The sequence below is a fragment of the Momordica charantia genome (genome assembly GCF_013281855.1).
Source record: "Momordica charantia cultivar OHB3-1 chromosome 9 unlocalized genomic scaffold, Mcharantia_2.0 BLBB01000009.1, whole genome shotgun sequence".
Taxonomy (NCBI): Eukaryota; Viridiplantae; Streptophyta; class Magnoliopsida; order Cucurbitales; family Cucurbitaceae; genus Momordica; species Momordica charantia.
Genome location: NW_028275167.1, coordinates 24,640,011 through 24,651,861, shown reverse-complemented (window position 1 = coordinate 24,651,861; position 11,851 = coordinate 24,640,011). Strand labels below are relative to the sequence as shown.

The 11,851-nt window shown below is 33.2% G+C and overlaps 1 protein-coding gene across 1 annotated transcript; it reads left to right on the top strand.

Annotated features, from left to right (window-relative positions):
* The first annotated feature begins 473 nt into the window (after window positions 1–473).
* Window positions 474–11,367, top strand: LOC111015954 (autophagy-like protein). The gene is made up of 12 exons (XM_022291165.2): window positions 474–917; window positions 1,639–1,681; window positions 2,118–2,171; window positions 2,427–2,490; window positions 4,426–4,482; window positions 6,996–7,102; window positions 7,182–7,220; window positions 8,926–9,014; window positions 9,121–9,199; window positions 10,585–10,632; window positions 10,729–10,838; window positions 10,916–11,367. Exons 1-11 carry the CDS (start codon window positions 733–735, stop codon window positions 10,807–10,809), a joined length of 846 nt encoding a protein of 281 aa, XP_022146857.1. The 5' UTR covers window positions 474–732; the 3' UTR covers window positions 10,810–10,838; window positions 10,916–11,367.
* The last annotated feature ends 484 nt before the right edge of the window (window positions 11,368–11,851 follow it).

The window sequence follows — 11,851 nt, the reverse complement described above, 5'->3', positions numbered from 1 at the left end:
ATTATAATTTTGACAATCTAACAAATTATTTCACTACTGCTCGAATTTTTAGTTACATAATTTGATTTAATTTATTATGTCTCAATTAACAATAAACTTGATTATCAAACATTGATAACCATATTAATTATTTCAATTTTATAGTATATTCAATGTTTTTTTATACCTCTTATTTTATTGTTTTAGTTTGAAGTATGTTATTTTCGTTGAAAATGACAACAAATAATAATATATTTTATTTGAAACAAAATATTAGTACCATTTAAAAGTTCTCTTGAGTTCTTGTTCTATATGATAAATTGGTAGAAACATTATATTAAATATATTTTATTTGAAACAAAATATTAGTACATCCAAGAATTTGGTTGAGTGGTTATTTTATATGTTAAATTATTAGTAATATTATATTAAAATGTTTATCATCAACGCATAAATGCAATTAAGTAAATATTATTTCAATCGTAAAATACTGCGAAATCGCCCACTCCCCTCGCAGAGGTTCGAACAAAAAAGAAAAAAAAGAAAAAAAGAATCCCGAGAATTCCTCCAGGAATAACATGGTTCGTTCTACCACTCGGCTGTGTCCTCAATTCTGCAAATCGTGAATTTGGCTCAAGAAATAAGCATAAACTGTACCGGATTATCTTGAAGAAAGAGAAGGATAAGAAAGAGAGATTGGGAACAAGAAATTGGACCGCAAGAAAACTGGCATGGGATTTTAGCGGGAGAAAAATGATGCGTAGAATCAATTTTGTGAAATGGGTTACCATTTTCTTCATGATTCTACACCAAATTTCGCCCTTCAATTCGGTGTTTTCATTGTGCGAGTTCAGTTTCCTTAACAATGGCAAGATGTACAACTTCAATCTGGCATCGCCTGTCTCCAACTTTCCTCATGGAATTCTCAGCGAAGACGGGTATTGTCTGTTTTCCTCTGCCTCGGGTCTGTAAATAGAAGTTAACATATGAAAACTTATCAGTTTCTCTGTCTTGGTGCCGCTGGTAATTTGTGTTGGTTGTGACTTAATCTTGTTTGCATTGCAATGAAAGAGCAATTTGACTTCGAAGTTAAGTTTTGTAATCGGAATGTAGTTGCTATTGTTCCATTAGGAGTTGACGAGTTCTTTAGTCTCTTTCATTATTGGAATTCACTTGAAAATGTGACAAGCACCAGCTTGGTTTTCATTATGACTGATAGTCAAGAACTAGTTTATTAGGCTCAACGTGGTTAGAATTCGGTGAAAGGGTTTACACTGAGTCACACTCCTGCTAGAACAATCATTGGGTATTGTGTATTGTATTGAGCTGGAAACTTGAATGATAAGGATGCTGATATAGATGAGTTATGAATGTTAGAAGTATTAAACATATAGTTATTTATCAACAGCACAAACTAAAGGCTTGTTTGGAAAACACGAAACGAAAAACACAACTACTTGAACTATTTTCAAAGCAAGCCACAAAATCCTTGCTAGACCATTGATGAAGGAAGAGTGCGATTTATATTTGAATTTGGTGTGCTTGCCTTTTGAAATGACTTGTCTTCCTAATTTTTAATGTTTGAGATGTTAACTATAAGTTCTGCCACTTATTTCTTCTTCCTTTTCTGAATTTTTTATTCCATTAATTTCTGCTCAGATTTTACAGAACAGCAGCCAATGATTCTATTCTCTGGTTTCAGGTTTGCTCCATCAGGTTACAATTTGTTTTTTACATCAATCGTTTTCACATACTTTGCTTATAAATTTTCATCCTTCTTGTAAATTGAAATTTCAATTGATATGCAATGCTCAATTTTTCATAAAAAGATATGTGTAATAAAAAGTTCTTCTTTTGAAGAGCTGCATTTGTTATTTTTCAATGAAAGAGATTCTTCACATTCATTTATATTCAACACAATACTGAAAGTCTGCAGTTGGCATCCAGCAGTTCTTTTTGTTTGTGTTTTATTATGTAATAATGAGAGTGGTACTAAGTTAGGTGACCACTTGGGAAGTCCTTGTGTTGCACCCCTTTTTGTTTCTACTTTCATCTTATATAATAATGATCTGACCTTGGCATAATTGGGTGGTTTACTCGTTTAACTTCTTGATCTCTTTTATGCTTTTATGGAGCAGCTTTGCGATGGGATGATTTTCAATCATGATCCACCTATGTGTGTTGACTGCTTGGTAAGTGCATCTAACGTTCCTGCCATCCATTATTAAAGAAATTATTTGTTTATTAAAATGAGAAATAACAAGATTGGGGGGGGGGGGGGGTGGGTTTGGATGGTTTGTGTCTGTTATTAAAAAAATGAAATAGTTGTCACAAAAAAGGAGTACAAACTTTCTGAATGTTTTCTTATTCTTCCTTTCTAACATTTCTTGTTGTTGTTGTTGTTGTTTTTTTGATTCCTGCTGATTGGTTTTTCTTGCACATCCTAGGATTGTGGGGGACCCTTGCACTGTGGGATGGGCTGTAGCGCACTTGTAGCGAGCAAGGTGGATGGTAAGTATTCCTACATCTCCAAAAAAATTAAATTTTAATTCAGAAGCTTCACATGCTACTTGAATATGTAAAATATAAGATGTGATCAGAAAAGTGCATTTGAAGGGTCTGTTTTTTCTTTAACTTGAAAAATTCGTATTAAGTTTGGGGTACCCGTTTAAGTCCCTTAGCCTAAGCAGCACAAACATAAGCATAAAACACATACATGACACAGTAGGGAAGATATGTTATTGTTAAGATTTCTATAGATGATTAAATTTATCTTAACCCATCAGCTTAAGTTTTCAGGTTTATTGGTGATTTAATATGTTATCAGATTTGAATCTCTGTATTGTCATTTCCTCCCCATTTAATATTGATTTTCACTTGTTGGTTTTTGTGCAAATTTTCAAGTCCACAAGTGAGAGAGATTGTTAAGATATCTATAAATGATTCAATTTATCATAACCTATCAGCTTAAGCTTTTGAGTTCATTGGTGACTTAATGGTCATTTTCTTTAACATTTAAGACTGGAACACGACAAAGACATGTTCATATTCATTTTGAGTAATAAGTAAACATCAACATAAATCAGTTTGACCATAAGAATAGCAGGTTATGGTAGAAAAAAGAATGAACTACCAGACTAATATTTAATGAATTTATAGGCAAGAATGCGTTCTTGAGTATGTCATATCACTATACCAAGTATGAAAAATTTGTCGGAACATTTTACAAATGGCTTGTTAGGATTCTCATAATTGGGTGCTTGATGCATATATCATTTTTTTTAAAGTTCCATTGAGGAAAACATTGTTGAGGTCAGGTTATTTGATGGTTCAACCACATGTATGATAGCAGGTTTAACATTCAAGCTGAGAGGTTTGCCAAAATCATTATTGAGTGTTTGGTGGAAGGCTGTAAGGCAAGTTTTGTTCCTTTAGATGGTAGCATTTGAGTTATACTGGAGTTTATAAACCCATTTGTTAGCATTGAGGTTGTTGGCAAGGGGGAAAAAGAGTGGCATCCCAATAACTAAGAGGTCAAAGTTGAGACTAATCAAAAGAAGTGAAGTAGTAGAATAATGTTTGAGTTTGGAGATGCCAAGCACGATTAGAGGTGCCAGAGTTAAGGAGAATAAAGGAGGGTAGATGTGGATGAGAGGAAGGAAAAACTAAAAAGAGGATGGAGGACTTGAAGAGACGAGGGAAGTGAAGGAAATAGGAAGAGGCGTGAGAGAGGAAAAGATCGGGTCTGAAGGAGATGGAGTGGACAATGGTACGTGGTATGCTGCGATTGATTAGATAGAGGACATAAGAGGAATGTGAGTTGGGGAAGGAGGGCTCTCATGAATGGAGAAAGTAAACCAAGATAGAACTAAAGAGGATGTTAGAGGATAAACAAACTCGTTGAAAGAGACATGTTGAGAGGCAGACTTTCTAATAGGAACTATGCCCCTTATGAGACAGATTATAGCCTCTACATTTTGTAGTGTCAATCTTGGATGTTATGATTTTGTAGGGTTGAAGTAGAAGATAGCTATAGAAACGCAAGGATGAGGAGCAAGAACTATTAGGAGGAGTATGATAGAAAATTTCCAAATGAATTTTGTTCTGGAGAAGAGTAGGCATATGCTTAACTAGAAAGGCGGAGGTATGGATCATGCAACGATTAAAACAGTGCATATGGTTATTTATTTATTTTTAAATTGTAAAAAAATTAAGGTATATCCTTCAAAAGCAAGTATAGTAAAACGTCAGAAGGAGGCTTTTCGGACAATGTTTGGAAACTTTATGTTGTTCAAGACAGTTTTATATTCAGAAGCAATAATCTTTTTGCATTTCCCTTTTTGTTCACAAGAAAAATTGGGGCTTCATGCATCTTAAAATGTTATTTTCTTGGTTGTTTGAAGAAAATTTACATAGCCCTAAACTAAATCCGTTGCATAAATGCAGGCTATGATGTATGCACAACCATTGGTCATGCACTAAGCACGAACATTAGCATCTTTGGTAAGTCTTAGTTTGTACTTCATTATAATCATTGTCGTTCTTTCTGTTTTTTCAATTTTATATTATTATTCTCATTTTATTTTTGACCTTGTTTTTGCATGTATTATAAATAGTTTACCAAGTCCATTAGTTATATCGCCCGGGGTTCCCCAGTACATCTATATATGACTGTACTAGCTTTGTTAGAGTAAGTTTGACATACTTTTTAAAAAAAGTTCGAGGTACTTTTTATTTTTTAATATAATTTTTTTTAATTTATGAAAAAACTAAAAAATATAAATTTTTTTTTAAAAGAACATTTTTTCTATAAAAAATTCTTACAAAAATGATTTTAATTAAAATACTTGTATGTTCACTTATTTATATTTTTTTAAAGTGATCTTAATCGCATGTTTGTTTGATTGCACTATATCTAAAAGTGATTCTACAGATGTCAAATTACCATAAAATAATTCGGTCAAATCACTTTTGGAGAATCAATATTAAAGTGAATCTTAAAAAAATTATTTAAAACAATTTGATTACTTCCAAAGTGACTTTTATTTGTAACCAAAGACTTTAGTCTTTAGATTAAAAAAACACTTTTAGCCCCCCAAAATCACATAGGACGTTCAACCAAACACATTCTTAAACTACTTGGTATTGAAGCTTGGGGTACTTTATTGTTAGAGTGGGGTAAGGGTTTGAAAGTTGGGTTATCACTTTGGAGTGATAGATCATTAAAGCCACCTAGCCCGCATGAGTGTTGCTGTCCAAGAAGCTTGGATGTTGCTGCCAATCGTGGGAATTTGTAGTGCATGAGCTTCACTTCACATGTTGTCAAACAACTTGCCATCTCCATTCATTGGTGCTTAGAGTGCATGAGCTATAGTTTCTCATTTAGTTCACTGTACTCGATATATCTGCTTAACTTCGCTCTGCTGAGTGTATATGTGCTTGGTTTGATAAGAATTTGTTTGAGTGTGGAGCTGTTTTACAAAAGGGTTAGTTTCTAGTCTTCAATTTGATCCAGTTCTGTTTCTGTTCACATCTCTGTTCTACTTTGGTTTTGCATATTTAAATCACAGTTTGTGTCCCTCATATACTTTGTTGATAGTAGGACTAGAAAAAAAAGGTTGCAGTGATGGCTGAAGCAATTCCAATAATGTCAAAGAATTGATAATATATCATAAGTTAAATAGTTGAAATTGACGAAAACGGTTGCCAAGGGCTTCTCTGAATTGATTTCCTTGAATTAGTTGTCACAAGTGTTTTTGTTTGTTTTTACTCTCACTTTTATTGTTTTTTCCCTCACTCCTTTGGAAGTTTTTATCTTTGAACAATTTTTGTTCATTTTCATATATTCAATGAAAAGTTCGTATCTTGTTAAAAAAAGAATTGGTGAAACTATTATTTCAAAATTATCTCAGAACTGTGGTATAAAAGAAACCAAAGAATTTTTGAAGAAAAGGGTAAATTTTGGCTAGAGCAATTTGATCTAGCTAAATTTAGGGTTTCTCAGTGGTGTTTGCTCTCAAATTTATTTGAGCATTACTCGTCTAATCTTATTTTTCCGAATTAGGATGTATTTATTTTATCTCTGTAGTTTTGCTCTATTTTTTATTTCACATTTTCACTCCCTCAGGAATTTGTTTCATTGAACAATTTTTTTTCCTTTTTATTAATCAATGAAAAGTTCATATCTTGTTTAGAAAACAACAAACTTAAAAAAAAGAGAGAAAGGTTGGTGAATCAAGTTCTCGTTGGCATTCTTTGATTGATAATTATGCTTTTAATGATATATTTTTTTATCGGGATATGTTCCTATTCCCTTGTTAATTTTTTTTTCCAGCTTTCTTTCTCTCACAATATTGTATCCTTAAATGATTTTTATTTCTTCTCATCCATCGTTACTCGTTATGTCTCATCATTTGGATTGGAGCCCCTTTTTTGTATAGTTAGTTGTGAGGATCCCCTGGTCGCAGGATGTTTTAGGCTGGTTCTTTTTTGACACATTTGGCCTTTTCTTTTGTTCTCTTTCATCTTTTTCTCAATGAAAGCTTGGTTTTTCATATTAAAAAAAAAAAAAAACAGAATTTCTTGTTCCAAAAAAATACAACAATTGTCATTATATGCAAAGCATTGATATGGATGATCATATGATTGATATTTGACCTTTATATGGTAATTTTGTATTTTAGGTATTTTTGTACATCTCTATCCGGTGAATGAAGAAGATTATTGTGTGTTTTCACCCGTATCTCATTTAAGCTATAGACCTACTAAATTGTTTGAACCTATGGATGTTCTCCTTGGCCAAACTTTTTGTTCACCTATCTGCAGCTCATCCCTGCATGATTGAAGAAAAAGAACCAACTATTGTTTTTCCTTGGAAGTTCAACTTGAATAGTGTCCAATCGTGACCCGTGCATATGCATAATTTTTTATTCCATGACATTAGGGCCAAGTTGTTTAATGCCTTGTAGTGTTCACACTTCATGTGGAGTGTATTAATGATTTGTCTTATGTGGCAGATATTAAAAATCCCCAGAGAGGTGTCATTGTTAAGATGTCAAAAATTGACACTAAGGTCAAGTGCTCACTTTCTGTGTCTGTAATTTGTACGACAGATGGTATTCAGGTGTGCTTTGTCTCGTGATTTTTGTGAGTGTTACAGAAAAATAAATTATAGTTTGTTGATTTATCTTTCTGTTTTCCAGGCTCCTCAAACGTTGGAAAAGATGGGGCCCTGCGACTATGTGAGTTGCCTTGACTTTTTAGACAGCCGCTATCTTCTTTGCTTTTTGCCTATATTTCTTTGAAGTAATTTTGTTGGTTCATTATCATTATCATTTTAAAACTTTTTTCTTTTGCGCATCATTAAGACTTGTATATCTTTTGAGACGGTATTGTACAACCTCTTTTTAACCGTGACCTTGGTCAACATATTAACATTATGTCAACAGAATGAGAATATTTTTTTTGAACAGGAAATAAACTTTTCATTAAATATATGAAAAGGAAGAAAAATGGTCAAGGATTTAAACTTCCTAAAGGAAGTGAAGAAAAAAGAAAAAGTAACCACCAAGTAACGGAGAACCAAGGACAAAGACCACCAATTGCAAACCATCGAACAACATCGAAAAGGCAAAAGCCAAAAGAATAACAAAGAAACTGAAAACAGAGGCTTCAAAAAGCTGAAGAAGCCTGGCTGAAAAAACCCGAAACCAACACCAAGCAGCAAACTGAGAAGATGAAGTGAACTCAACCACAAGCAACCAGCAAGAATCTCTAAAAAATGATAAAACTTGGCTAAAGCCTCCACCTTCAAGCCATCCGAAAAAATAAACACCAAAGGCCAAGCCCCTCATAAACCAGAACCAAACGAAGCTTGAGGACCATTGCACCAAACAAAAATCGCAAAAACAATCTCAAACGAAACTCAAAATATCAACTCTTGAATATCTATGGAGGATCTTCGAAAAACCTTCCATTTAGGGCCCTGGGAACTATATGCGAATCTGATGAGTGTTAATAAAAAGGTATCCGAAAAAAAAAAAAGGACTTTAGATCAAGAAATCCGAATCTCTCCTCAATCAGAACTAAAGATCTTCAAAGATTTGGTAAAATTGGAACTAAAGTGATTCCAACAGCTTCAAAATAAGTAAACTAAAGTGAACTAAAGTGATTCCACATCATTGGTTGAGTAAACAGAATAAGAATATTGACATTGGAACTTGTAATATCTTAGTCTATCTTTCTTTCTTTCTTTCTTCTTCTTCTTCTTCTTTTTTGAGGTAATATCTTAGTCTATTCACCTTCAATGTTTCAATTTAAAAGCTAACTTTTTGTGAAATTTCAAGATGATTGATATCTTATTTGGACTGCCAAATTTATTTATTTATTATAAGATATAAATCTTGTACGTAGAAAATCTTAGAAGATACAAACAGGAGAGAGTAAGAAATTCTCCCAAGAACCAAAAGGAGCCAGAAAAGTACTGTTCAATTGACTTGTATTAGAAAAAACTCAGAAACATCTTTGGACAATGTAGTTCATCTAAATGTAAAGAAATACATCTGAGACATCATTTCATCATATGGCTTTAGCTGTTACCAGCATAATTTCATCATATGGGCTTAACTGTAATGGTTGAATTTGAAGCTTCTACCATTAAATCTTTGCTTAAATTTTGGATTCCGTTGGAAGTTGTTTGGGTTTCTTGTCAAATCATGGAGGGAGATGTTTAAGAAACTGTTGATTATCATTTTCACGGAACATTTACTCTTGTGGCTTGTGGATGATTAGCCAGTTTAAGGACACTTTCAGATGCCTGTTGATTAAATTGTGGTATAAGTTATCTATCATGTGAACACCAAAATTTTTGCAACATTTAGACTTCAGTTAATTTTTTTCCAATAGCCTATTTTTAGCATCACTTGTGAATCTTTGGTATACCAACAGGCTACGTCGTTTAGTCATCCATCCGGTTGTGCAAAGATTGTACACGTTGATAGAAGTGGCTGGGGCTTCTTTGGAGTCTTCATAACCATGTATGTCCTTACAGTTTAAACTGGCATGGTGAAAGTTACCTTATACATGTCAAGAAATATGCTAATATATGGTTCTGTTTTGGTAATTAACTGCTTGGATTTGCAGCATTTTGTGCCTTTTTGGAGGATATCTTTTGGCTGGGATAGTCTACCGATATTTTTTCCTCAAAGTTCGTGGTATTGATGTATGCATTCTTACTCTATTAAAAAATATAGCTGCAATGACTTTTCCTGCATACTACTAATAAACCAATATGCTTATTTTCTTTACATAATTGACAAAAGAAAAAGAAAAAAAGGGAAAGAAAAGAAAAGTCCCCTGTGGTGGCGGTGGGGGGCAAATTACAAGAAGTTGATTGCAGTAGATCTGGTAGTGGTGGAAATATTTAAGGTTTCATTTGATATTTATTTCGTTTTTAGTTTTTAGTTTTTGATAATTATGCTTGTTTTTTCTCACCTATTTTCTTTAATCTTTTTTTCTAAAAACATGTTTGTATTCTTAGCTAAATTTAGAAAAAAAAAACATAGGTGAAAGTAGTGTTTATAAGTTAAAATTTCAGAAACAGAAAATAAAAAGTATATGTAAGGTTAGCCTGCTCACTAGTCTCTTCTTCCAAAAGAGATCTAAAAATTGGATATTCTGTGTCATATTTTCTTCCAGATATTTCATGTAAAATTTCTGGAAACTGTTACGAAACTGGACATATTCTAGAATATTTCACTTGTTTTAGTGGAAAAAAAGGTGATTCCTGTCATCTCTTTCAGAGTTCCCCACTCTGATTTAATTTCAACTTGACAAGCTGGAATAGTCTTAGGAAGATCATATAGAATGAATAGTTGCCATTTCTCATCTTGAACGTGAGGAAGATATCCACTTGGCTCTGAATTTCCCAGTACATCTATTGCCTATATTATCCCCATTAGCAGTAAACCGATCCGATCTTTCCAAACCATACATACCAGTCATAGTAGAGTGCCACAGAGCAGTGCTTCTTAAGGAAAACTCTGCACCCATTTGGAAACAAGAGCTACACTTTTCTTTCTCAAGTTTCCCAAACCAATATCACCTGCTTCAGAAAGAAGGGAGATACCATAATCCGATTTCACCAGAAAGATGCTTTTGAGCCACAATATTATATTAAGGGTGTGTTTGGGAGTGATTTTGGCATGGTAAAATCACTTTTGCTATTTGCCAAAATTACTTCCATTTCTATGGATCATGTTTGGAAAATTAAAAAATCGATTTTAGGAAAACATAAAATCACTTAAAATTGATTTTGAAGGTATCACTTGGGTGGTGATTTTGGAAAATCAATTATTCTTAAAATCTTTTTTTTCAAAATCACTCCTTTCACCGTCACTCCAAAACACACGCCCTAAGAAGTGAAAGAAAGTGCTTCTTCTTCTATAAGTTATTGAATTTTTTGCCTTTTGCTCATTATGCCCCAATGCAAGAAAGTTTTATCATGTATAGAACGCTTGTGATGTTCTTTTTTGCACCCCCATTCTCTCCCCATACTAACCTGGGAAAATTACTTAGTTTCTTCATTCGCTCTCCCTTTTCTTTTAGGTTATTCCAAACCTGGAATTCTGGCTTAGCTTACCTCATAAAGTGCAGGTATTGTCATTTCTATTTTTTTTTCTCTACCTCTGTCTCAGCATTCTCTCTATCTATATCTCTCTCACATGCTTGTAACTGGATATCTCATTGCAGAGTTTGTTTGCATCTTTGGTACGAAAATTCAAGGGACCCTCTCGAGGTCATCGAGATAGTTACTCCCCGGTTGACTTCTGATCGCATACATTTTTCGCTTCAGATTGCTGGTGAAATTCCTAGTTTTGGTTGCACTTTTACTATGAACATTCTGCAAATGAAAGCTCTAATGGTTTTGTTTGGATAGGGAATTTTGCCACAAGAGGTCATCTCCTCCAATTGCATCAACAACCCTATAAACTGCTATGGAAAACTGCATTTTGTACTTGATGTATTAGAACAGAGAGAGAGAGAGAGAGAGAGAGAGAGAGAGAGAGAGAGAGAGAGAGAGAGAGAGAGAGAGAGGGAGAACGAACCCTTTCCTCCATAACATAACTCAGTCTTCTCCTAAGAGAAGTAGGCTTCATTTTTTTTCTCTTTTCACTGTAGTCCCCAAGAATATAGGTTTCTTTTTATTTTTTTCATGAAAGATGATCTGAGACAGACATATTCAGAGAAGTAGAGGGGTGGAGATGGTGGGAGATTTTGATTGGTACTATGGTATGTGTGAACTTTTGTTAAAAATGGGGAGTAGGAGAAGGAATTATTACATTGCTTTATTTATTTTGAATTGACACCAATAAAACTAGGTAGTGCTGATATTAGGAGTGTAGCCATTATTTTTTCTTGTTCTTTTTTTAATCACTTTTAAAATAAAACAAAATATTATTACCCATAGTATGGTTGAATTTTAATTTTCCTCTTTGTACTTTGAAAATATTATGTTTATTTAAATCTTAGATCTTTGGATTGTACTTTATTTAGTGTTATAGTGATATCTGTCTATAATAAAAACAGTATAAAGTTCAAGGACCTGACTGAAAATTATTAAAATTAAGGTATATAACCTATTACTATATTAAATTTAAGGAATTTGAAAACAAGAGGTGTTCCAAGTGCTCTTGATTTTTCTTTTAGAGTAAGCAATAGTTCTAAAATCACACTTTTGATTTGTATATTTCACAATTTGTAATCTTTATGTTTTGAGAATGGTGTTAAGCATCCCCATGCTTAGAAAAATATAAAAGTCATGCCTTTTCGTGAAATATATCTAATATCAAGTATATTAATGATATTGATATAT

Bases quoted from the DNA above. Each gene is read 5' to 3' on its own strand.
- LOC111015954 (XM_022291165.2), top strand. From the start codon at position 733: ATGATGCGTAGAATCAATTTTGTGAAATGGGTTACCATTTTCTTCATG. The intron at 918-1,638 runs GTATTGTCTGTT...ATTTCTGCTCAG, and splicing joins GGAATTCTCAGCGAAGACGG to ATTTTACAGAACAGCAGCCA. The intron at 4,483-6,995 runs GTAAGTCTTAGT...CTTATGTGGCAG, and splicing joins CACGAACATTAGCATCTTTG to ATATTAAAAATCCCCAGAGA.